Genomic DNA, 27,801 nt, shown 5'->3' on the forward strand with positions numbered 1-27,801 from the left:
TGCAAAGTCTGATTTCCATGAGTGATGCAGAAAAGCATACCCTCAGCACAAGCTATTCAGCCATGATGCAGGCACCACTTAAAGCTTTTTGAATGATAGTTGTGTTTAACAACTAGAGAAATGGGATCAGACTGTCCAATTACTGCTGTAACTTTTTTCTTAAATAAAATTTTATTGTGGTAAATATATGGCATCTGTAAAATAGGTTTATTTTCCTTCAGTGTGCTTTATAGAGCATGACTGCCAAGCAGAACAAGGGAAGAATGGTGCCAAAAAACAAGTTTGAAAGAAACAGACAGGTGCCAAATTACTTTCTACATGTGGCAGAGCAGGAAGGCTGTGGTCTTTCTGGAGAAAGACCACACTGCCCTGCTCCTGTCAGAAGTGAAGTGATTGTCAGGGAAAAGGTAAAACTCCCTATAGTCCCAGTCAGGACTCTGAAGGTTCAGAGGCCTTTTTGCACAAATAGTCCTGCTATCCTCACTCCAGCTTAATTCCCACTCCTAAAGCTTCTCCATAAAGCAGTGGTGTTGGCTGGTGTAAGAGGCTGAGATGTTGACAACAGCTGAACCTAGAAAACATGTGCCCAGCACAGGCCCCTATGGCTCCATGTCTTTGGCCAACTCTCCTTCCATGAAGAAATACAGACTGGTTTCTTCTGTGCTGCCTCCTGCCTTTGGGAATTGCTCCTCCCTAACCCTAACCCTCTCTGGACCAAAACTGATGCACACGATGAATGTGGCTGCTGCTGACTGGCCAAAAAATGTCCTTTGCTGCTGCTGCAACAAACATTTCTTGTGGCACATCTCCCTGCCTGCCACATTAGAGCTGGGCCTTGCAGGTAGTGCTTTGGCTTCACCACTGGCTGGGTCTGGAAAAATGGGGCTCTGCTGTGCACAGGTGGATGTAACACTCTCTGCTGTGCCTGGAACAAAGACTGGGATCACAGAAGAAGGGTTCCTTGGGTGTACCTCTGCTCATGCTCAGTGAGGTCTGCAACCAGGATCACCTCATCTAACAAGAACTCTGCTACTGACAGGACACATGATATGGATGACATCCTTGTTTATTCTGCTCTCCTGCTGTGGCACACCAAGATTTCTGTGTTTTTATGAATTCTGAGTTTCCAAAGAATCCTTTAATATCTCACAAAAGCAACATCAAGTTTTCAGGTTGCTATGAACATATCCTCTGTGCATAACGATAGCAGCTAAAAACCAAAAATTGCAGTGAACTTACCATACCAGGACATGCTCCTTCCCTTTGAGAAGTACATGTTATCTCTTTTCTTAGAGCTTGATCTGCTGATGGAGCATTTTAGCCCCTACATTCAATAAGCAGACAGTAACCTTTCCCTGTTAAGAGCTGAGAGTGCAGCACAGAGAAGACAAAATGGGAGCCCACATCACATGAAAATCAGAACAAATTCAATTAACCATCAAGCACAGTTTAAGGCTCATCATTAATAAATCAAACACATTAAATAAATGCATCACCCAACACTATCTGTAGATGCTGTGGTCTGTTCTGGAGCCAATTTACATTAATTATACTGGGCTATACTTGCTTCCCTCAACTGCTAGGCAGGAACTCACCTACCTTTGGAGACATCAGAAGGAACTACAGAAATAGTAACAACTGGGTAATTCAGAATTGGGGAAATATTACACTGTGGTGGGACAGGTGGAACCTACATTTAAGGACATAGGACTTTGAGGAGCCAGAATATAGTACTGCTGCCCTTTTCGGAGTTGATTTTTTTGAAGATACCAACATCTGAGCAGGCAGGCTTATCATCTCAGCTGCTGTTAATCTTTTTAATGTCAGGAACAAGCTGTAAATCACCTTTGGAGACCTCTTTCTTTTAAGCCAGTTCTCTACACGCTTCACAGGAAACTGATGAGAGTAACACGTACTTGTGTAATGAGACCTCTGAACAGACCACTGTGTGGTGCTGCCTGCTGGGGTTAGGCTTTGCTAGACCAGGTACTTTTTACTGTCATCACTACTTCATTATTTTACTGAATTTTCTTCTCCTTTCTATCAGAGACTCTCAATAATTTGCTCACTTTAGTTTTCTTCAGAACCTTCTGAGCTGCTTCTCTATTTGAGGTAATTTGACTGTGGTGGGTCAGACATAGAAGAGAACCTGTAATTTGCAGTTCTGGGCTTCTCCTTCAAGTACAAAATCCCCATTCAGACTCTGAATGCTTTGGCCCATTCTCAATACAAAATAAAATAATATCTTCAGGATTAGCTCTCCTTCCTATACTATCAGACTGCAGGTAGCATAAAGGTATGGACTGGATAAAGAACAGCCAGGTAACACCCCAAAATTATCCACTTACAATACAGCTGCTTCCTCCATGACTGAAGGGAGTATTAGCCAAGCAAGGTGTGTGCAACACAAGATGTGAGTGGGTGTGAGTCTGTTGGCTTGTGAGGTGTGTTGGTCCCAGGAATGTGTCATGGGAGAGATGCACATACTGTGGAGGGATGGGCAAGGCCAGCAAAGCCCTGGTGCAATGGCATAACAAATCAAGCAAAATTACAGTGATACAAAAAGCCAGGTCATTTGGTGAACGTCATACCACATCATTCCCATATTCATGTGCTCATGCTCTGCTCCTGGGATTTGCTGTCTGGAACCTCCCTTCCCTCTGTCTCACTCCCTCACACATTCCCTCCTGCCTAGGTCTCTCTGCTGAAATCCAGTGATTGTTTTGTTCCAGTCTGTCTGAATGGCTTTACTGCTTATCCAAGCCTGTCTCAGGCACCTCTTTCTTTCTGCCCCTCTACTTCTCTTCTAACTAATCTGCAATAATATGCCTGTCAGAACTGTTTTTCTGCCCTCGTCTTTGCAGCTCTGTCTGCAGACAGCCCTACTAGCCTTAATGTGATGCAGCTGTTCACTCTCTCATCCTTCCCAAAAAGAGCCTGGAAATATCCTACATGAAGGATGCTACCATAAATCTGTGTATGCCATTTCTCTTATAAATGGAAAGAGTAATAAGAGATGAAAAAATGTTTAAATAAATTCCTCCCAAGCTCATGAGGCTTCCGAGTGGTGGGCTGCACTTCTGTCTTCATGAAGAAAATCAATAGCAGTGCTGTATTGCTCCTGCTCTCTGGCTTCCACCCCACCCTTCCCCCTGCACAGTGCACAGACTGTGCTCAAGGAAATGGGTGCTCCCACGGGAGCAAAATGGCTTTTTGCACTTAAGGTAATGATGTCACTTGAGGTCGCCATGCAAACAGTTATGGATATGAAAATCTGCAGTTCTATCAACAGAGCGGGAACCTGGGGACCTAGCTTAAGAGTTAGAGCCTTTTTATAAAATGTTTCCCTAATTTACCTACAGAGCATCTTCCCAGAAACAACAGCTGCTGTACCTAATTAGCATTAATCACCTTGTTACAGAAGAGCAACTGGGAATAGTACAGTACTTGAAATACTGACAAAATGATACACTAATGGCATTGATCTGTCCAGTCTACTTCAACTTCCCCTTTATTATTCTGTTTTCTGTATGAAAAGCCTCAGAAGTCACAAGTTTTGGAGCAGACTGGGAAGTGATGATGCAGAAAAGGAGCCACAGATGGAAGTAGATACAGAGCCTTTTAGCTTACACAAGATGCTTGCTGCTGGCTCTGTTTGTGACTGCACTTCCCAGTTCTGCATCTTGACCTGAGGCAAGAGTAGTGCTGCAAGGGGATTTCTGAGCACGGCATGCTTTTGGGCAGCACTGGGATAGGTTGCTCTGCTGTGTGCTTTGTGGCTCTTTGATGGAGAGCTTTAAGACGCACACCCCACCTTGGGGGAAGGGGTAAAACACATACACCAATTGAAAGATCAAACTCAGAAGCCATGTGGGGCAGTCTGTTGTTTACTGGGATCAGAGACCTTCTGTAAAGTTTCAGACAGAAATGCAGCAATTTTGTTAAGTTGAACCCTGAGGGCTTTGTAGTTCTGACTGATACTCCTGGTACTATTTCTCTCTGACCACAGAGCAATTCAGTATCTGCCATGAATACACTGCAGCAGGCTGGAAGGCAAGAGCTAACAATACAGACATGTCATCAGCCTCTGTCCCCTGATGGATTACATCCTCTTTTCACTTCATCTCTACCAAGATGGGGCTCAGTCACAAATTAGTTTTGGCCAAGTCAGACACACCAGGGAAGAGCATTCTCTATGTCCTTGTGATGGTGTTTTTCCTGCTTTTTAACCCTACCCATTCTGCTTGGTCTAAGTGAAGAGCATTCCAGTAACATCCTTGAGGTGTGACTCAGTTTCTTTAGCTTACACATTCAGTTTTCACATACTTTTATGGCCCCTTTGAGGAGCCTTCTGAAAACAGTGCCTTATTCCCTATCTAATCCAAGGAGAGGAGGTGCTTACATCTAAGGCCACAGGCACCTTGGAGGGCTGAAGGCTGCTGTGAGTGTCTCTGCCTCTCTCCCACATGTTCATCTGCAGACAGGCATGCAGAACATTTACTGCCAGCCTCCCAGTGTGGTAAATGTGCTGATGAAGATGCCTCTGTCACAACCCCTCATCCCACCTGTTGCATGTTTTACAGCACTCCAACCAATTTCCACATTGCCCCTTCTGTTTTAACACAAACTAAAGTCATGACTGCTAGGAAAGACAGAAACAGACTGTCTGGGTAGGGATTTCAGACCAGAGAAGGGAAATTAAAAATTCAAAATAGGAAAGCAGATGGCATAAGCTTCATTAAAATAATATCTCATCTCCTGGGAATGCTAGGAGGATCTGTTGCCTTCCAGTGGATGTGGTGCCCTGAGATTTTCACTTGGGGATTATTCTGTTCCTCTCTCTCTCCTTATCATAACTCTCCTCTGTTTTCAAAAGGCTTGTGGTATGTGCTCCATCTGGATATGGCTCCTAATAAGGATGTGCTGGAGACATCTCTTAAGCACTAATGTACACCCAGCCCCCAACCCTTGCTGTCAGGAATCTCCTTATCAATGATCTGAAAGAAAGAAAGAAGCAAGGTTGAGCATTGCAGCTCCAGACAGAAAGACAAAGTGGGAGCGCTAGAAAAGTGACAAATACATAATTAATATAGATACAGTATCAAAAAAGGTTGAAAATTATGAACTGTGTGAACTCTGAGATCTTATTTCCCCTTGCTGTGAGGTTCTTTTCTTGTTGTGGCCCTAGCATCAGGCACTGTTCCATTTATGAACCAGGTGCAACCTTTAGGAAGTCACTCAAAATACAAGACACCTGTGAAGTTTTTCCTGTATCTGACCCACCTCAAGCAAACATGTAGCCAAATGTATTTATTTAGAGGGGAAGAAACAAACAGCAAAAAGACCACTCAAGCAGCAGGATAAATCTGCGTGCAGTATGTGCAGTTTTCACGCTCTTTCTGTCACACTTCAATCACTGCAGTGTCTGGAAGCAAAAGTTGTATCCATGCTGGGATGATATTTAATTGAGCTCACTTGAACCAAGCTTCCAGCAAGCACATACGACAGATTTATATACAAATCTTCACAAACTGAAAAATGACATTTATCAACCTTCCATCAGAACATTTGACATTTGAACAATTGATTCTGATTTAACAGTGAAAAATGCCACCATCCATATGCAAAACCTGCAATAGGATTAAGCCCCTAGTTGCTACCATCCCCAACAATGGCTTTGCCAGATAAGCTATTAAAAATTTATGTACCACCTTAACTTTTTCTAGCCTTAAAGAGATGAAAAACAACCCTGACAAGTTCAATGCAGAAGTGACAAAAAAATCTAGTCAGAGGAATGGGGGCCAGAGCTGGGAGATGCAGTGATTAACCTTCTAAAAATCAAAGAGGCTGGGCAGATTTTCAGAATAAGAGCAGCAGGAGTTGTTGTGGATTAAAGGCATGTTACACTGGCCACAGAAAATTCTGTTAGCCTCATTTTGCCCCAGATAACCTAGAGCTCATCTGAGTATGGCTAAGAGTAGAGAGCTCATCCAAGTGCCACCAGGTAGGTGTTCACTTCATTAAAGAGGAAGAGTGTTTTCACAGAGATGTGTTGGAGCAGACTTCTCTCTGGAGACAAGGCAGGAAGATGCTTGTCAGCCTTCAGGGCAATTCCTCTTTAGCAGGTAGGTTTCATCCCCCATTATCTTCAAAAGCATACTGTGGTCAGCACTGAGTTCACTTGGTGGAAGGACCAGAGGGAAAGGAGGTCCTGGCAACAAGACCTGGCCTCTACTACAAAAACTGTTTAAACACTTCCAGTACCTCTCTTTGACTCTTTATGCCACTCAGCACTGGCTAAATGAAAGAGAATGTTTCCTGTGTGGAAAAGCAGAAGTTCTGGCAGAAAGGCTAACCATTCTCCTCTATGTGATTCCTAGAAAAAAGCTGGTAACTTCTGTGGAAGTGTGACTGTGCCCTGTTTTCATGTATTAGTCTATTTCAATAATAGTAACCTTACAATCAACTGATGCAGTCATCCCCAGCTGATAAATTTCAGCTTACAGAATAGTGAGTTTCTCCTGTCTTATTTTTCCAATTTCTATTATTCCAGTTTTCATGGATTTTTTCCCTTTATGCTATTTCTAAGTCTTTATTGTACTTTTTCCTCCCAAATATGCTCTACTAAATTTTCTTTGCTGACTCCTGCTTCTTATGTAAAAGTTATTAATGAACATGTACACAGAATGACTGTTGGAGAACTCCATTAGTAATGTCCTTTCTTCTGATACTTTCTCCTTCAACACTATCTGACATGTTTGACTTCCCAAGTTTCTCATTCTAGCAGCTTTACTTATAATACTGAGACTAGTTAAGGATCTACCTCAAATTACTTTTCTATTTAATTTGTATTTATTGAACTTGTTTACCCTGAATCCAAATCTATTTTCAATGATCTGATCTCCTAGAATGGTCTCATGACATACCAAAGCCAAATCTAAAAAAGTACCATTTCCTGTCAGGTTAGTGAATCTCAGGAGGATATTTTTATTGCCTAGAACGTTAAGAATATCACAGACTTACCAATAATAGCATCAATTACTCTCTAACCTGTTTCCTGGTGTTAAATTATCCAAAACAACTACTGCAGTAGTAATTATCTGTCTAGTAACATTAAAGAACTCTCTTGGCAGTAAAAAGGGATCCTGGTGGCATATGGCATGCTGGCAGTAATAATCTTTTACCAAACTATGAATTGTGCTGTCATTAACATACACTGCTGCTCCCTGCCTTTTCCTGAAAAGCAGCCACTGTTTCAGAGTATTCATGACTTGCATAACCATCCTCAATCAGCAGCATCCTCTCAACGTCACTTGTTCTCATGTGAAGGACAGCCAGGGGACTCCTTCCTGCTCCTACTGGGAAATTTTCCACATTTAGATTGCCATTTTTTCAGCAAAAAGCATACTGTTCCTTTGGCTTGTCTGTCATCAGGTTCTTGAAGCTGTGTGGCTAAATAGCTGCTCAGGTTTTGGAGGCAGGACAAGCATGTGTGGATTGCGCTTGTAAGCATTGAAAGGAAGCAGTGTTTTGTAGTAACAGAACGATTCTGCTTCCAGAATTAAAAAGTACTGCTCAGAAACAGATGAGTATTTGTGTGGGAACCTTTACGTACTTAAAAGTCCTTCATCTCACAGTAATGCAGCTCTTTTTCTGGTAGTGTCTCAACTCCCTGATCCTTTCCCTTTTGTTGCAAGTCTTCTGTCTTCCTTTCTTTCTACAGTCCCTCCATATTATCTTCATTCTTTATCTAGCCAAGCCTTGATCCCAGCTTAATAAAAAACCTGTAGGTCTAAAAGAACTATGTCTTGCTTTTAAGGTACTGCTCCCTTTCTTTATCACGTCCATGGATACAGGGGCTTTACATGTTTGTAGGTCAGTTCCCTGAATGCCAGCAGCAGAATCATAATGATAAAACTGCTCTGTGAGCTGCTTGAGCATTGATGGCCTGCTCAGCCACATGCACGGAGATCTGTATATGATCCTGTCTTTCAAGCGTTGGATTCAGCATTTTCACTCTCCATCAGACTCACCCAATTTCACTTGAAGTGGAGATGGCTTATAGTTCATGGCTACAGTCTCTCCCTCTCTCGTATCACAATCTCTGTCCGAAATAGCTGCAGCTGCTGGATCCTGTTAAGAAAGAACAGAAACAAAACAGAATGGCTTAGCTGATAGTTCTGCAGCTTCTTCTCTGAGTGGCTATTAGGCACCTCCACCCCCTTCACATTCAGAGGGAGCAAAGAACATGCCAGTGTTTTGAACACTGGCACCCAGGGGCAAAACACAGAACTTTGAAGCACATTTTTTATGTTAGAAGTACCTCTGGAAATGCCAAATTTCAACATCAGACTTATGTGATGGATGATACTGGGAATATAATGTGGATGGTGGGTCACTAGTTCAAATTCAGCCTGGGCTGGCAGTAGTTCCAAATAATTTTCATGTGATGACTCCTTGGGGTGTTGTATGAAACATATTTACAGTTTCAGATGAATTCCAAGTAGACCACTCAACTTCAAACTTAAAACTAAAAAGTTTGAGACCAGGTCTGTGTGGAAGTCCAGTTTGGACTATCCTACACGGGTAGGATAATTCAATTTCTGGTCCCTCTTGGGACCTATTTCATGCTTGACAGGAAAGATCTGTCACCACAGTACCTTTCACTGTCACTAAAATTTCCCCCCCTAGAAAACCAATCTCCCCAAACATATTTTGCTCATGCCTACTGGCAGACAACATGTATTGAACTCTATGGTACAGCATATCAAAGAACTTGAGAGAGAAACAATCTACCAACTCAGACAGTTCTACTACTGATAAAAATAACTGAAGTCCTTTCACAGCAAACTGCAAACCTGTTGGAACTCTCTCCACCTAGTACCATAGGTGGAAAATTAAAACTAGTTTTCAAACATGTTCTTACTCCCACCTAGAATATAGAAATTAAACTGAACGTGCATGTGTATGTAAATTTGGGTATATCAGAGGTAGAGCTGCACAGGCAAAGCAAACATTCAGCATTAGGTCCAATAGATGAATAAACCATCACTTGTGAGCAATGGAACAAGGCATCATAAATTAATGAAATAAATTAATAGAATACTAATACATCATAAATTAATAGAATACTATTCCAAACTATTGAATTGATATTGTCTCTCTTTCAGTTTCTGGAGTTTTTTATTTTGTACACAATTTCATTCATGTAAAATGCAATTCATCCTTTGGCACTGACACCTATACACAAAGCAGAGTCACTGAGTTTCAAAGCAAGGTAACATCATTCTTCACTCCAAAAAAAATATATCACTTGTTGAGCCACTTAGTGCATGTTAGCTCTTTTAATACACTTAGGAGATAAAATGTAATTTTTGAATTAGGCTCTAGCTTGGTGGAAACTGGTTAAATAACTTATGTACAGTTATACCATTTTATGAAAATCCTGCTCCTTTGCAAAATAGACTTCAACAGTACTTAAAATGGATGGTGTGTACAAGACCTCACATTCAAGGACAACACTGAACAAAAGACAATTTCTTCTGCTTTCCTCTAACGCAGTCACTGCTGCAGTTTTCCTCTAATGTAGCAGTTTGGAGACTAGGTAAAAAGGTAAGAGCAGGTTGCAAAACAAAAAAACCAGCCTCCAGGGGAACATTTAGGCAAAAATCATAGCTCAGTTCATGCGGTATCCTTGGAACATGAATCTGGTCTCAAACATGACCAGATGCAGGGAATAGATCAGAATACAAGCTGCAGAAAAGAATCATCAGGGTGTGGCCTCTCACCCTTCAAGGGGAAGGGAGCACCCAAGAATTGTAGATGCTTGTGGACAAAAGGAATGTCGAAAGTTAGAGGGTCCACAAAACTGCACGAAGTTCTGTTAGTAAATTACACAAGGAAGGAAGGAAGGAAGGAAGGAAGGAAGGAAGGAAGGAAGGAAGGAAGGAAGGAAGGAAGGAAGGAAGGAAGGGTCCTGGGTCCATTGCTGATGCAGATGATGGGGTGTGCAGGGTCCAGGGGTGCACACACAGGGTCCTGGGCTTTGTGGGGGTACCCTTTTCTAGATTAGTTTCCCTGCACTGGAGGTAAGTTTCTCCCTTTCTGTGTAATTTAGTTACTGTGGAAATGGGTTGGAGGCTTCAGGGTATTTGGTGGTCTCCACATGCCTGCTTCTTCACCTCATTCCTACACTTGTGCTGTGTTGAGCTAATCTCCAGAAGCCAGGATAAGGATGTTTGTCCCAGAAAAGTGCAGCTCTACCTCCATGTGGCCCCTTCTCCAGCCCCATTCTATTCAGGGTTTATTACTAACAATCCTTGGCTGTTACTACCAACAATCCTTGGTTGGCTCCAAAGCCATCCAGCTATCAGTGTTTGAGACATTCACATGAGCTCCTTTATGTTTGGACTTCTACGCATGGGAACATCTAGATAACACAAAGGACATCTCTGTCTGTCAGACGTGCTAGAATCTCTCCAAGAGGGATGTCCAAACGGTGCTAAGTGGCACCATTTTGAGTCCAGGCTTCCTGGATGTGTACCTTTTCTCTGCCAATCTGGGAAAAGGCAGGATACAGCCATTTCTAAGAAACATGACTCCAAGGCCTGCATGCTTCCTAGTTGCTACTGAACACAATATGGAAGTTCTGTGAGCCCCAGTCTGCTGGCTGCAGGAAGGCACGGGAGTAGACATAACCTGGGAACTGACACTGTGTGATGACACTGTCTCCTGTGCTGGTGCAGTCCAGCGGAGAGTACACTGAGTTCAAAGCCAGAAGTCCACATGGCAGAGAAGGGGTCTGGTCATTCCTAGACTACCCAGGTTCACATTGTTAAAATCATGCTAAAACTCTAAATCCAAACCAGCCCTTCCCTTTTGAGGCGAACTGATGTGCTCACATTAGCTTTATCTTTGTAGGCAACCTGACCATGACACGAGCCATCCATTTGCATCAACAGAGGGAGGGGAGAAACGTTCTGAGGTGCCTTTGAAGATTTGAACTCTGAGCCTGGACCAGTGAACTCAGCTGGAGAAATCTCAAAAATGGGCTCTAGACCAAACACACAGAAAAAGCTTCCTAGGCCTCCAGAGAAAATGAAGATGATTTTCAAAGAGTGATTATTCCCATTCTGTCTAAGACACACACCTTAAAAGGACGTGAATCTGTCCTTGGAGAAGTGTTTCCTTCTCCCCACAGTCTAGAGAGAAGGCCTGGCAGCTGGTAGAGCTTCTGACACTGGAGGTGGAAATGATGCAGAACGTGGTAGCAGAGCAGAATCAGCGTTAGGAATTCTTCCCAAAGATTTGGCATGACACTTTTCAGCCCCAGCAGTACATTACAGCTGCACAAGAGACCCACAGCTTGAACAGAGGGATCACAAACACCATCACTATGGGTGACCACCACTGCATGCATGGGCCAGGCCCACTCCCCAGAGAGTAAAATGGATTTGAGAGGAAACCCAGCTGGGCCAGGGACAGTGTCCCCAGCTCCAGTCCTATCCCGGGCCCAGGAGCGGCAAACTATCATATTTCCCATCCATCACTTCACAGACATTTTGCAGCAGCTCACGGGACTCCATAGTAACAATGCCCACTGTGAAAACAGCAGCATTCCCACGCCAGCTCGGCTGGAGCTGTCTCTGCACAAACACGCTCTGCTCCTGTGCATACTGAATGGATTCAGTTCTCTCTCTACAGCTCAACTGTCCAGAGAAATGTTTAGTTGACTGATTAGCCTTTTGCTAGTGAATGCCTAAGAGAACACTGAGGTTCAACACAGGCTTTTGCTGTTGGAATTCACTTGGCAATTTTTTTCTTTTTCACAGGCCTCCCTACACCAATACACTCAGCTCTGCCCCCAACATCAAAATCTCAGTTACATGGTGTGACTGGTCCCAGGACAGATGATGTTACTTCTTTTTGCTCACTGAGGACAACACAACGCTCCCAAACCAAAAGCAAGTGCCTGCAGGGGCTGTAGGTGGCTAAAGATATTTAATATATTTAAGAGATTTTTTTATTTTTTTTTATTTTTTTTGTTCCCGAGGCTTCTGTATGTCTTTATTCCTAAGGAAAATATACATTCAATCAGGGCACTGCATGAACATTTGGCTGGGGCCAGAGTTTAATCAAAGTTTTTTCCCCACATGCTCACAGCTTAATTGGGCATGCACAATCACAGCATTTGAACAGTGGGGAGTTTTCTTACTAGATTGTTTGTTTCTATAGGCTCGACACAAAGGATCTTGAAAACTGCCCTCCTGCTAGGAGCAGCCATGTCCCACAGTGTGTGTACCATGTGCCATTTCTGAAAATCAGAAATTAGTTCCAGTGAACCTTTGTGGAACAGGAATACTGTGAAACATCAGTATGCAGGAGCACAGAGAGAAGGTGAAAACACTTTAAACTGAAATCTGAGGTTTAAGGAAGATGGCAGACTTTTTTATTTTTTCTCTTTTGAATCCATTTTGCAGTACTTAAGAAAGCATCAGCTGAATAGCCTTTTACTATGTACCCCTCCCAATAACCCACACTGACTATGGGGTGGGGAATAGCCCCAAATGATGGAGTTGGGTGCTTGGTACAAAGTGACCCTTGTAGCACCTGGGAAAACACAGCTTTCTTTACCTTCACTTTCTTTGCCTTCACAAGTCAACACTTCTGACCCCTTGCAAGCTTAACAAGGCCCCATTTTCCACTCTGAAAATCCTCAGGGACCCCAGTGCATGTGGAAGGGAATGGGCACACAAAATTTCTTTGGTCTTCAGCTGCACCTTGAAAACACATGTGTAACTTGAGAAGTTTTTATCTGCCCCTCCTTCCCAATCTCAAAATCAATCATACTTACACCTCTTACCTCCACTTTGCTGTCTGTAGGAAATTGATCACCAACGCAGCTCTGCTGCTTTTTTTGGATAAAAGCAGAGGGGCAGAATTGCCCTCATTCTCTAATCTCAAGGAAAGACCCAGTATACAAGGCTTGACCATTACTTCTCTCCATAGTACACAAGCTTCTATCTGACCACCATCAGTTGTATCAGTATGAGCCCACTGATCAAGAATATCATCCAGCTAACTTGTCTCTCTGCAGTACCCATCAATGATGTACTTGCTGTCTTTCTGTCCAGCTCAAAAGATGCTGGAAGTCTCAGTACCAACACATGTGTGACAGCTTACAGCGAGTGCTTGAAGCTCAGCAGACATCTGCTTTCTGGAGCTGCCCATGCGGATTGCATACTGCACACAAATGCTAACAGGAAAGGACAAGTCCAAATGTTTTGTTTCTTTCCTACATCAAACATTGAGTCTGAAAAATGGATAGATGTTCTGTGCATGGGGGACTGACTTAGTTAGCAGAAAAACAAGTGAGAAACCACACACCCTGAATACAGGGGGTACATTGGGGTCAGCGAGAAGTTTCTGTGATTCTAGTGTTGTCATTCAGACTCTTAGGCTAGAACACTGTGCTGCTAATAAATATTTATACCTTCAGCCTGTGCCCTGGGGAACAGAAAGTGCTGTGCTGTTGGCAGATTTCCTCTGCCTCAAGCTCTACCATGCCAGGTATTCCTGAGAAATCTGGCTATAGAAAGCTTCTGGGAAGGGGACTCTGATGTGCACAGGTAGGTATGTAAAATCTCACACTGTGTGGGACAGCAGACCTCTGTAGCCTCTATATATCACTAGAATATAGACATAAAGTATCTATGAACATAAACTGCCAAAAAAACCCCACCAGGAGCAGAAACATTGAAAAACAAGATGTGCACAGTTTGATGTCTATGCAAGAAACAGGATAAAGGAAAGGCTCAGATTTACAGGGGATCAGATTTATATAGGGGATGAATCCAAACCCAATGTGTAGAAACACTGGTCAGTAATAATGACATGTTTGGCAAGAGAAAGGAAAGAGCTGCAGTGTGATGTACAGTAGGAATGGAACCAGAAAGCCTCACAGAAGACTCTCTCATGATTTCTTCCTCAGACCTCAGCTCAAATAATTTCTTCAGTGGGTTTCAGCTCACTTAATGGGCTACAATTTTGGAACCCATTTTTTCAAGGGAGATGTAATCCCCTCATCAGTCCTATGGATAACAGCTAGAAGCTACAACCACCCCAGAACACTAGAAGGATGGGATTGCTCAGAGAAGAAAGGAGAAGACTAAGGAAGGATATTATAGCTGTCTTCAGTTATAGAAAGGGCCACCAGGGAGAAAAAGAGAAGTATTTTTTTCATGTTTCTGATCACGAGAATAAGAAATTATTATCTTAAATTGCAGCAGGATTACAAGGAAATATCACAGAAAACTGCAGAGGTAGGACTAAGAAGATGTACATTTGCCTGATGGAGTCGTGGCATTGCTGCTGCAAACCCAGGATAGAAACTGATGCCACACAGAAATTCAAGAGAGCCGATCTGCTTTTCAGGCTGACTGATTCTGATCTGGCGCAAACTGTGAAGATCACATGTCTTTTTAGGTCCTCTTCCCAATCTGCCTTAACAGAAGAAGAACTTCATTCTATGCCAGACACCAGTCAACCCTGGAAGAGACTTTCTCCAAGTTCCCCTACCCACTGCCAAGGATCATAGCTGACCTCCACCTTCTCTCTGGGAGAGCTGAAGAAAACAATCTTTTTCCTAAGTATCACATGTTGAAGGAACTCCAGAATCACATGGGCTCCAGAGCAGAAGGCTCCTGGGAAGACATGATTGTAACATTTCATCAATATGTGTACTCTGCCAGATCCAGAGCAGTAACTGTTCATCTCAGCATCCCCACCCTCCCTGTACCAAAGTCAAAATAAACGACATTTTGGTGACACAGTGACTGATGTACTGAAAAACATTCTGATAGCTACTGACTCCATTTCAACAAAGCAATAAACAACAACTGTTTATTGACTTTCCACTAGCTCTGCCAATGCACCACGTACAACATTGCTGTTTTTCTTTTCTGAGCAACTACCGAACAGATCTTGTTTAACAAATTAGGCCTGCAATATCCACTACAAGATCCACATTTTGAACCTGATTAGTTTATAATTGTAAGACAAATTGGTGTTTGAAACCACTTTATATCAGCAACTGAGAAGCCAGCAGTATTAATATTGCTGCAAGATTAAAACCTTTAGTCTTATTAATTAAACTGAACCAGCATGTCACTAAAATGACTTTTTGCTGTGTACACCTGCAATTTGGGTAGCTCAACTCACTGACAGGTAGCCAGGAGTTCAAACCATTGCTTTGGTTCAAATAGGGACAGAGAAGAAGTGCCAGTCTCCCTGTGGGTGCTGCAGTGCCAGTGCTGAAATGTTCCCTTGGAACCCTGGCCACAAAAGGTCTGCCCGACTGCCACATCCAGGCTGAACAAAATGCAGCAAACAGAAAGGCATAAGCTGTGGAAAGAGAACAAGATGTTTCAGTGATCTGTTTTCCTAATCAAAAATGACATTTACAGCACAGGGAAGAAACTTTTTTTTCAGATGATGGTGTATGACTAATCCTGGGAGTCTACAGTAGCAGAGGAAGCACCAATGCAGTAACTAGACCAAATACTTTGGGAAAGCATTTGAGGGACAAACAAGAAAAACGGGAGTAATTACATGATTTCTGTTAGATTTCCCTCTGAGAAACCAGCAGCACAAGCAGCCCCCAGCCCTTTCCTTTCAATCATGATAGAGTATATTTAACACCGTATTTCCCTCCAGGCTCTTTCACACACATAAGCCATCTCTATTATCACATGCATTTATAAGTTTGGTATCTTGTGCTAGCTTTACATGACTTAAATTGGATCATTAACATTGCAAATTAGAGAAATGCCACACTGCACTCCCCATTGCCTGCAGCACTTACCAAGTGGCATGCAATAGCTATTTAAAACCAGCTATTAACTGAGGTATGTTTTCAGGATGATTCAGGATCAAAATAATTCCTTCCTTGTAAAGGATATATACATGAAGATATTACACCTTTCCTTTTGTGCCTCTGATTATACAGCCACAGCTCTGAGGTGCAACATGAGTATTCAAGGTGCAAAAGCAATAGCTTGATAGCTATTTTAAGACTCAGTTTAGCAACTGGCATCTGGCCAAATCAGGATCATGAAAAACCCCATACAACCTTACAACTGCTCTTTAATCCTCAACTCTTGAGGGGAGATACCCTTAAAATTACTTTAAAATTGAGCAATGTGTCAGAGCCAAGGTCACAGTGTGTTTGGAGAACAGAGGCAGGAACAGGAGCTCAGGCCCTTTGCTATATGCTGCAGTTGAATCCTATGGAAAACTGCACAGCCCCAGTGCAGTCTGCAAGGGACCATGGCAGGTTCTTGTAGTGACTGAATTTGTGCCCCTCAATTATTGTTGAGAGCTTACTTTAGGTCTGTGTGCCATCTTTACTTCTTCAAGTCTTTAACAGAGCTTCACCAAGAGCAACCGCCTGTTTTCAAAGAGAGAGCTGTTTTCCACCTCAAATGAAAATTTCCAGAGACTCTCTTGCATAGTGAAGGGGAACTGGGCTTCCTTCCCATGGACAACTCTAACACAAAGAGAAACTGGCTGAGGAAGTGCAAGACAAGTGGAGCCTACTACCGAAATGCCATCATTGTCAGAGAGTGGTTTATGGGTCTCCTCCATGCAGAGGTAGGCTGCCCCAGCTGTACATTAAAGACAAAATCAAAGTTTAGCTGAATGAAACACTAGAAATTTTGGTTTGTTCTAGAAGATACTGCAGAAGTGACATATTCTGACAGAAAAAGACCTGGTGCAATACAAATTACACTAGGAGAGCCCTGTTACAGTGGCGTTAGCTCCCACCAATGTCCTGGAGACCGGATAATTGCTGCCACAGGCCATTGATTGGATCCAGCATGGCAAACATGATGTTATTAAGCTTTTACAGTCTCTGGCTGTAAGAACAATAGCCGGAAAAGCTGGGATAGCTCCACATCCACCCCTTTCAATAGACCAAGGGCTCTAATCAGTGGTTCAATGTCACAGCTATTACAACATAAATCTGGGGTCACCTGTTCTTTTCCAGTTGGTTTGGGTTTTGTTTTTGTAAGGCAGCTGTTTTTGTAAGGCAGTACAAGTGTGATGAATGAGGTCTTGCTTTTTGGTTCTGGAATACCCCGGGCATCTTTCATCTGATCCCTCAGATCCTTTTCTGAGCTGTTTGATTGCTTCTTCTGTTCACTACTTCTCCAAGAATAAGATTTCTTCCTGCCTGTCTCCTGCACCTCAATCTCCCATCTTCCAGGGAGCAAGGGTGTCTGGCTCTGCAGGCTCTCTGACTCTTGTCTCAGCCCAGGAAAGGAGACAGGTTGTAAGCAGGATACAAAGCCCTGAAGAAGCACTGTGGGGCCCCACCACTCTGGAATGGAGGCTCTCCAGGGAAGCAATTATAGCACCAAGCCTGTGAGAGCTCAAGAAGCATGTGGACAATGCTCTCAGACACATGGTGTAACTTCTGGGGTTGTCTTGAGCAAGTCCAGGAGTTGGACTCCATGATCAATGTGAGTCCCTACCAACTCAGAATGTTCTATGATTCAAGAGATTTATCAGAAACCATAATGGATGCCCACTGGCATTTAAAGCTCTGTAATAAATATAAAAATCACACACTCTTCCAACACAGCCCCAAAGATGTGCAGCTGCCCAGGGCTCCTGCACCAAGCACATCTGCCACAGTGAATACAGGTGGGGATCTCAGTGGTGGACACCAGCTCAGCCTGGACACAGCAGAGACTCAGACACAGCCCATGCTGTTGCTGGGCTCAGAGCTTTCCCAGGACAAAGTCCTGAGAGTTCGCTTGTCCATGCTGCAAATGTGGGTCGCAGCAAGAAAAAATTGGCAGTTTCTCTGCACTAGTAGAGAAAACAAAGCCACCAAGCTCAGAGTTCAGCAGCCTTTTTCTCTTTAGCACCACGCTTTCAACTTGTCCCGAGAGACAGAAAGCTCAACCATCAGATTTCCATATTTATAAGGAGAGAGTTTCTGTTTAGCCAAGCTTGCGACAGAAATAACCCTGCAAACAGCAGCAGGAGCAGCAACATGGCAAACACATCTGAGGGGCAGGGATGTGAAAGCCAGGGGAGATCTCACGGCACTGCCTACCTTGGCATGGCTTTCCAGCTCTGCCTGAGAAATTCTGAGGGCACAAATCATTTCAGCTTCTAAAATAAGAGCTTGCCTCACCCCCGCCCCACACTCCTGTATCTCCGTGACTAATTAGCATCCAGAGGGATACAGATTCTCTTCTGATAAAGCAATGTTTTGCTCCCTTTTCCCCTGACACATTTGTATTAGAAATATCCTCATTATGTGACTAATCAGGAAAGCTGAGACAAAGGCACAGAAGCTGACTTAAAGGGAAATCACTGATTTTTATAAAAGCAGCTTATAAATTATCCTGTCTCCAAAGGGCGGGGATATTTCCTCCCCTCCCAGTGCTGAAAAAAGTGTAAAATTGAGGTTCCTGAAGAAAAAAATCCATTTTTATTACCAGAAGTGGTGGCTATTATCATTCCCACTATTTACTGAGCTTGCTCCCAATTGCCTTGGTTACTGCAGGGTTACAGTCAGTGCACTGCAAAGGTCCTGGAGAGCCTGCCAGCCCTGAGCTGCACACAGGGGCTGGGTTCAGCAAGGTGTCTGACAGCTGCACTGCTGCCTGACACTGTGGACAGCAAGTGACAAGGCTGGTTAGCAATTTACCACACTGAGTTTAAAAGTCAGCAGCACATGAAAAGTCAGCTACATCACCAGCCATCCCTTGAGATGGTCTGAAGATATTTTAGCTACATCTTTCATGTAGCACAGCAGGCTGAGTGAAAACCAGAGCGTATTGAGGTAATCTGCGCTTGGCAGAAGGTCTCTGAAATAAAGGCAAGCAGACACCATTTGGCAATAGCAGAGGAGCTTTTTAAAGGAATTTGTTTCTCTTCCATGCTCCCTGGAATGGAGCTGGTGTCCATCCAGCTCCAGCTTGTCTCCTTCACCTCCCGTTGACAGCACCAGAAAGAGATACCAGGCCAGACAGCTTCCGCCTCACTTCTTTCAAGGCAGCCCCTTTATCAGCTGAAATCAAGCCATCTGTCCCCAGCACCCTTTGAGAAGCTGCAGCAGATTGTGTATCATAGCATGATGTGGGAACAGGAGGTCGAGGGAGCTCATTGCACACACAAAAATCCCAACCAGATCCCTGTCTGCGCTGGGAATGGAGATGAAAAGGTGAACACACCATCAATGATCCCTGCGACAGGTTCAGGCACATGCACAGACTCCTGGTCTTTATTCAGGTCCCTCTGGGCTGCTGCTCCTTCTGCTGCTGATACACGGACCAGCCCTAAGGCCCTGTGCTGGCCCTCCCAAAGGCTTTCCTGGAAGGCAGACTGCTATGAACCGTGGCAGGGGTTTGCCTGCTTTACTTTTTAAGTGTGACTGCACAAATCTTTGAATTTTGAGAGGTTTTTTTTCAGATGCCAAATGTCTACTCTATGGGGTGAAATTTTGTACTTTGGACATTTCTCTTAAACTAATTTGAAATATGTTCCATATTTGTATGTAATTCTAAAAGAATTCCAATTTTTTTCTTCTTCTTTTGTTGAGGTGGGGTGCTGGGAATACATTTGGTCACTTGAGACCTCCCCTCCAAGTGATATCCCTCTCTGCAGGTACAGCCCAAGACTGAGACTGATGAGGGCAGGGGGACTGGCAGGAGGTGAGCAGGGAGGAAAAGCAGGATCTGGCAGTAGGACTAGAGATGTCTGATGAAGGTGATGGAAGAAAGAGACTTGATGGATAGCCAGATAGACAGGAGGGGAAAGAAGAACAGTTGAGCTATGCTCCTAGAAGAACAGGTCCAAGAAGAGAAGAGACACAACAGGGACAGCAAAAGGCACCCATGGTTAAAAGCACTGGAGGACACAGCTGTCAGACATCAGTGATATGATGTGCCTTCCCAGACAGTGGTCTGCCAAGGCTCACAGACATGAAGCACAGCATCTGACCATTGCTGTGACTTCTCCAGGTGATCCTAGGCTACCTTTAAATTAAGCTCCAGAAGCCTTCTGGCAATGAACAGATTTAGGAACCTGACTGTGACCTGAATACAACTAAGGCTGGTGGCATGTAGCAATGTGTTCAGACAGAGCCCAGAGACATGCCAGTGATGCTGTGACAGGCCACGTTGGGGTTTTCGTACAGTACGTTTTTCTACTCTAAAACTGCAGGGAACTGACATTCGAAGAAAAGAGCAGGGACAGTTTTTCAAGCTCTCAAATACAGCCACTGCAGCCTAATTTGAGCCCCTGCAGCCTATGTGCTACATAGCCTGTAATGACATATCCATGTAAACCTTTTCCCTTGGCAATGCAGCATGGACCTGTGCTGGAGATGAATCAGGGTTACACAATGAAAGAACAGAAGCCCAAGTCTGTGGTTTCTTGCAGAAGCTGCAAGTGATGTAGGGAAAGGGGAGCACAGTGCAGAGACAGAAAGATGATTTTGTGATTATACAATGTGGAGCTGTCCTAGAGAATTGGGACTTGTATGCTCTTACAAGAAATGTGCCCAGTCTCTAAAACCAGATTTCCCACAAAGGGTCACTAAAAAGGTCTCCTTACTTTGCTGAACACTGGATCAGAGCCCTGCAGTGTGATATGATGGGTGCTTACAGATGCTACCAAAATTGAGTGGGAGTTGTACTTGCTGCAGGTGAAAATATGTGAATCAGAAGTGGGGGAGTGGGAAAGACTCAGGCAATAGGCATCCTACAGCGAAACCCCAAACGAATTTCTGGCCTTAGCCTGTCTGTCTCAAGCTCATGAGACAGGGAAGGTATTTTGAAAAGACTAGGGGAATCCGGTAATTTCTGGCATTTTAATACATCCCTTCACCTAGCAGCAGGGCTGCAGAGATTAACAAGGACTCTGTGAAATGCTCAGATGTTTTCCGTCATGCTAAATGTCACAGAACAGTCCATAAAATGTCTTTCTAGGCCATCAAGAGAGTTTTGTTCTGCCTTTTTTTCACTTTGTGTGCGTGGCTCTGACATGTCCTTCTGTATCTGAAATGTTTTTCCAGAATTAGCTTGTTAACATCTTCATGCTCTTCGCTCAGTTAATTTTCTCACTAACTTACTCTTTTCCCATTATCATTCAAACTACTGCAATTCAGGCAGAGAGACAGTGTTTCAATTATGTCACACATCCCTGGTCAATGTAAAGAGTCATCTCTACCAGTCTGTCCTTTCCTCTGTCTTGAAAGCCTATCTGCAAGCTTCCCTGCTGGCATCACCCAGCTGCCTGTGCAGGTATCCTCCACCAAAAACAGGGAGAGTGGAAGACCTCAGTGAAGTAAGAGCTATTGAAGAAAGGAATTATTATAAGAAATGAGAGCAGCAGCCCCAACCCTCACCTTGATCTCACCAAAGGCTTGCCCTCATCCCAAACAAGGGTGCATGCCATGGGATGACCTGGCGCTTAGAGAAGCTCCCTTTCCAGACCTAGTATTTAGGGGCCCGCCAGAGGTGATGAAAAAAGAATGCCTATTCCTTCTCACACTGTTTGTTTCTAGTTTGGTACAGATCCCTGCATCCAGTAACATGAGTCTTGTACCAGTGGATCCACAAGCTGCAGGGATGGATTTGCAACTCAGCCTCTTGCCCCTCACCCCACTGACTCAACATTGAGATCAGTGTCACTCAGACTCACTAAGTCCTTATACCTTGTGATTTGAAGCAGGAGTTCAAGTATCTACTAACCCTTTACCTTTTTTTCCCACCTCTTTGATTGCTTTCTTCCTCACAGCATACCACCAATGTGCTGCTTCGAGAAACAATCTCAGTATTTTCACCATTTCTTTCTTTCTTTCTTATTAGAGATACTCAAACTCTTCCTGATTCTAAAATACTGTTTTTAGGATGGCTGAGCAGAAATACACACCATATTCCAGGTAACATACTACTTATTAAGGATAACTTCACAGTTTTTGCCTGCATTTTAATCTCCCTGAACTTTTGTTTGCCTTTATGTTGCTATCACCACACTGCACAGCTGGCTTCATTCCTGTTCCCTGCAGTGATGCTAAGTTTTTTTTCTTACCTGTGTCTCAGCTTTTGTACCTTCCTTTTAATCTTCCATAGTGTTTTTGCAGGAGAAGTCTGAATCATTTTCCCCTCTTTTGTATTTGGGAAAACTGAGATCCAGAGAAGTGAAGCTGCTAAACACAAGAGCAGGAGAATTGGGTCCTTCTCCAGTGTTCTGTCCCTTGCCACAAAAGCATCTTCATGTAGGCAGTTCTACTGAACACATTAGAGAGCATGCACCAGAAAGCAGTGAGTACCAATATTACATCTCAAAACACACCACAAAGGAAAAAAAACAGTGGTCAGGGGCTGCAGTTCCAGCACTATATTATATTCCTGAAATATGGTCTCTTCCTGCAAGCATTTTAAATGAAGAAGAGTTACATAAATCACCAGTCTCACATGCCACACTGTTCATCACAATTTTTAAATGTTGGTGTCAGTATAAAGGCTTGCATCTTCATCCCATTATCTCCCTTTTCCAGCAAATTGTTTTTCCAGAATTAGCTTGTGAATGTCTTCATGCTCTTTGCTCAGTAATTTTCTCAGGAACTTACCCTCTCCTGCTATCATCCAAACCACTGTAACTCACAGAGAGAGCTGATGTTCCAATTATGTCACATGTCCCTGATCAATGTGAAGAACCACCTCGCTACCAATCTGTCACTTCTGACCATTTCTTCTCCTGATGAGTCTCACTCATATCAGGAGCTTGGAACTAAAGAGGCGAAGAGCAACAAGTGATCTTAAAAAGCAAATTAAAAATGTACATATTTTCTTTTAAGGTACCCTCTCAGTTTTAAGTTTTGAGCTGTGCACAGCATGTATAGTGTCCTGTATATATGTCCCCCCAGGACACACAGAAAAATAGAGACTAGAGAAAGAAACAATGAAACATAAGAATGGGAACTTCTGGGGCTTCAATTCGGTTTCTAAGCTGCCAATAGAATTAATGCAAGTGAAAGCATTAGGAAGGTCTTTTCACTATCACTGAAGCCTTTTAGCTTAATAAGGACAGCTTAGACAACACATTCAGATACGGGAGAGACAGTTCACATAAAATTTCTATAAGAAAGGTCCCCTGAGCCTGGTTCTATCTGTGTGTCTTCACAGCTTTCAATTAACACTGCAGGTAGGCACAGAAACACTTTCAGCTCATTATCCTCTTTTCAAATAGTGGTGGACATAAGATATTTAGCTGAAAGAGCCCTTTGTAGATCTTTTAAATTCCATTATCATTAGGAAGACAGGCATCCAAAAGAGATATTGTTTTCCTTACTAATAGTTTTATCTTCTGCAGGGTAGAAGCAGCTTTGTGCATTAATTTAAGGTTTGCAATATCTGTGCTGCTGGAAAAATCTATCTGAAATATAAATCTTCAGAGCAATGATGGATTGAAGCTGAACTCAGGCACTTGACTTATGGAGGCATAAATAGGAACATTACTGGATCAAATATTCATCAGCCTCCCAACGAAATAAAAAATGATAAATAAATCGAAGTGTCTCCGGGTGATCATTCTCATTATCTGGCTATACAACATAACCAGAGAATCACTAAAGAAAGTTTGTCATTAGCTGTTAATTGAAGGCACTTTCAGAAAGTGCTGCTTAAGCCTTGAAAGATTGACTGTCTTTCCAGCCACTACCTAATGTGTATGTTAGAGCTGTATTATAAAGCAGTCTCATTAGGACCCTGCCTCCAGCACCACAGCTCAGAGAGAGCTTCTGATGCTTTAGATGAAATTCACATTTGAAATAGCTCATCTACATACAGCCTAACCCCGGGCACATCTTCAGCACACTTAACTGCATACAGATCTATCTAAGCTGACGCTCATGTTGTAGAAACACAAGATACCTAAGTGCATTGTAATGACACTCAAAAGAGGCAGCAGAGTCCTGGCCCATGGTGATGTACAATCACACGATGTGCCAACGACACACTTCATAAGGTTCAGCCTGTAAAAGCTGAGAACAGCTACCTCAGGGCATGATTTTAGGTTTGCTTGCTCTTTACTGCTCTTTCACATACCTTCTTTTGCTCTTACCATCTTTCTCTCCTTATTTCCAGATCTTTTATTTTCACTTACTAATGGGAGCCTGTTAGTGTTGAAGAGGATCTCCTGTTGAGATAATAATTCCTAGATGAGACACCATACTTCCCATGAACCAGCCAGTGTCTACCTGTAACGTGCTATAACCTGATAAAACGTGGAGGCTTTCAATTTACTTTAAAGTGGATACACTTGCACTTAAAACTTTTTTCTGCCTCTACAATTGTTGAAGTAAAAATCCATCTTGAATCTACTTTACCTCCAAAGCAATGTTCTCAATCTAAGTTCTCAATCAATGTTCTCAATTATAGGGCCATCTATGGTAACTCAAAATTGGGCATCATCACAAGAGCTGGTGCAAACTGCCTACAGAACCACTGCTTTTAACTGAGTGGTGTGATGTGGGGTGATGCTGAGACAGCACACAGGGAGCCTGAGCACAACAGAACAGGGTCACAGAAAATGAAAGAGGGTCATGCCAGGAAACACCAAAAACAACTCAAGTGGCTTACTTATACCAGAGAGATCAATGGTTTAATTGTAATCTGTGTTCCATATAGGAAAGGCATTTAACTATCAGAAAGCACCCAAAGGAGGTCCACGAGGATGGTGAAAGTCTGGAGGGGAAAGTTTTACAAGGAGTGGCTGAGGTCACTTGGTCTGTTCAGCCTGGAGAAGAGGAGACGGAGGGGGAAGAGCTGATCATAGTCTACAACTTCCTCATGAAGGGAAGCAGAGGGCAGACACTGATCTCCTCTCTGTTGTAGTCAGGGACAAGACCTGAGCGAATGGCCTGAAGCTGTGTCATGGGAGGTTTAGGCTGGATATCAGGAAAAAAAATTTCACCCACAGGGTGGCTGAGCAATGGAAAAGGCTCCCCAAGGAAATGGTCATGGCCCCAAGCCTGAGTTCAATAAGTGTTTGGACGGTGTCCTAAGGCACATGGTGTGACTTTTGGGATGTCCTGTGAATGGCAGGAGTTGGATTCGATGATGCCTCTGGTTCTCTTCCAACTCAGCTTGTTCTATGATTCACTTTGTACAGCCACTAGAATAAATATCAGATGAGAAGAATGACACTGAGATTGTGTTATGTTTGATCACAGGACAGCAATGTGCACCTACCCTGTCTCTGTTTTTTATGCTTCCACTTCTGCAGTAGTTGCAAACATTTGAAGCAGAGCAATAGGCAACACTAAGCAGACACCTGTGCTTACACAGAGGCATGTAATTCACTCAAATTTCCCACTTCACTAATTTTAGAGTTGTACTACTCCTGCAGTATGTAAAATCCCAGCAGAATTGATTTGATCAGAATATTAAATAGCACAAACAGTACAGTTTGGAGCCATTTACCTCAACTCCTCCAAGGGCTTTTCAGACACTACTCCCCCAACATTATTTAATGGGGCAGGGTCCAGGCAATTTGTGACTGACTGCTTTTGAAGCTTCCAAAACCACCTGTATGGCTGAACTCCAGCTGTTTGAGCTGTTAGTTCTCAGGTCCAGCTTTTACATAAAGCAAATGACAAGGTAGCTGTGTCCCGCCATCATGCCTATAATAACCCTGAGATGCTGACAGTGGCCCTGCACAAAGAAACAATGTGTGGCATCTTAATTACACATTAATTAATGCCAAACATCTTTATTTACAACCCTGCCCAGCACCTTGTACCCCAACACTCACATAAACATTTTGGTTATCATTCTGTATTTCCATCGCACAGGTATACAGTTGCATTAGCACACCATGTTTTAACTCCAGACACAAAAAATACACCAAGTAGAACAGGAACTTATATTGTGTGCAGAGCCAAGATGTATCTCACAAAAGTGTGGCTGTGTGGAGAGCACAGATGCTGAAGTTGCATCCTTCCTTTACTTTAGTTTAACTCTTCACTGTCTCTACTCCCTGATATATCCAGCAACTGCTGCACGGCTTTTCCTGAGGCTGTACATTTCTTCTGAAATGAGTATCTTCTGAAATGAGTACCAGAACTAGCTCAGGTCTTACACCAGCAATACAGTTTTCAGGAGGCAATTATCACAGTGAAGGTGTCTTAAGAAAGAAGAATGCAGCCCACTAACAACCAGCAATCAGGGCTTCTTACTGAGACCCTGTCAAGGGGAACTCCTGCTCCTTCTGTCAGTGTGACTTCTTGAGACTCCAATCTGCAGGTGATGGACAAAAAGAAGAGTTTGGAAAATAATTTTTCAGTCACATCCCCACAGAGAGTATGAACTAACAGAGGCAGGTGAAAATAGTCTACGACAGAGACTTGAGTCAAGACCTCAGTTATTCAGGCAAGACTACTACTGCTAATACAAAGCATTCCCCATTCCACCACAACCAACTGCCAGGCTGACAAGTCTGACATTAACCCACAAATTGTGAGATAATGTTTTTGCATTTCCTCCATCAACAGCACAGTTCAGCTGGCATGCTGCTTTTTCCTTGAAATAGGAAGGTTATGGCTCTTCTGGAAGCATAGGCTGCTTCATCATCTGATTACCTCCTCAAAGCCATGGTGCTCACCTGCCCAGAGAGCCTGAGAAGCAGCTGCGCTTCCTGGAGGGAAAGAATAAAGTTGGGGTCACACCACTCCTTGCATACACAAGCATCTCAGTGCTTTCTGCTGCGACCACAACTGCATTGACTGGCCCTCAAATCCAGGACCCAGCTTTGTGAAGCCACTGCAGCTGCTGCAGCTGGGCTGTGCTGATTCACAGATGCTGCTGGCACAGCAAAGGGAGGGAGCTGGAGCATCTCATGTCATATTCAAGATGACTGTCACAAAAACACCACTGGTGAAAAAAATAGACTTTGTAAGCAAGAGACTCCTACATCTGTTTGAGTCTGTGAGGTGAGTAAGATGCTACATGGCTCTGCCATGTGCAGACTCATCCCTGCTTCAGAAGCAGGAGCTTCAATGTTACCTGAAAACAATTACATGGTCCAAACATCTGCTCTTCTTTCTGATAAACCTTCCTTGCTTGGGGAAATGGAAGAAAGAAAATTTCAAGGCCTAGACCAAGTGTCTTTAACATAAATGCACTCAGTAGCTCTCTTGTACAATTGTTTCTAGCTGGAGGAACTTCATATTTCCATTCAGATCTTTCTAGTTGAGTGTGTTGCACCAGCACTGAAAATTAAGAAATGCAAGTCATTATTACTGCTCACCTTGTTTTCAGAATAAAAAAAAATTAAGGGGGGAGAGGCAACACTTCACTGCAGAATTACTGGAGTGACAATATACTCACATTGGAATGAAAACAGAAGTCTTACTTAAACCCTCTCAAGATACCAGGATCTAAGAACAGCAAAAAAGCCCTGCCAGGATGGAGGAAGCTGCTTTCATCCCAGCCAGTGCAAGAACCATCTGTTAAGAGATTCACTTACGTTGTTGGAGTAACAATGCCACAGCTGTTCTCCATGAATTAAAAAGAAAGCCAAATCTAAAAGAATTGTGTGTTTCAGAAGACAGTTAAAGAGACTCTCTTCCTTTTTATCGCATTTCAAAATGATACAAGGAGGGAGATGCCACTGGCAAACTCCTGCTTTTTTTTTTTGAGAAAAAAAGGAAAGCACGCCACTTTAACCCAAACCTCACCATTGGTCTTTAAATTTCATAACCCAAGGAAGTTCAGT

The 27,801-nt window shown here is 43.2% G+C and overlaps 1 protein-coding gene across 3 annotated transcripts in view; it reads right to left on the minus strand.

The window, feature by feature from the left end:
* FAM219A (family with sequence similarity 219 member A) overlaps window positions 1-27,801 on the minus strand; it is a 92,679-nt gene that overhangs the window by 30,582 nt on the left and 34,296 nt on the right. For all 3 annotated transcript variants that reach the window (XM_064405706.1, XM_064405705.1, XM_064405704.1), the window contains exon 2: window positions 8,034-8,133. In XM_064405706.1, the coding sequence (XP_064261776.1) occupies window positions 8,034-8,133 (100 nt within the window). The remainder of the gene's footprint in view (window positions 1-8,033; window positions 8,134-27,801) is intronic.

This window comes from Passer domesticus, chromosome Z, assembly GCF_036417665.1.
Source record: "Passer domesticus isolate bPasDom1 chromosome Z, bPasDom1.hap1, whole genome shotgun sequence".
In the NCBI taxonomy this organism is placed as follows: Eukaryota; Metazoa; Chordata; class Aves; order Passeriformes; family Passeridae; genus Passer; species Passer domesticus.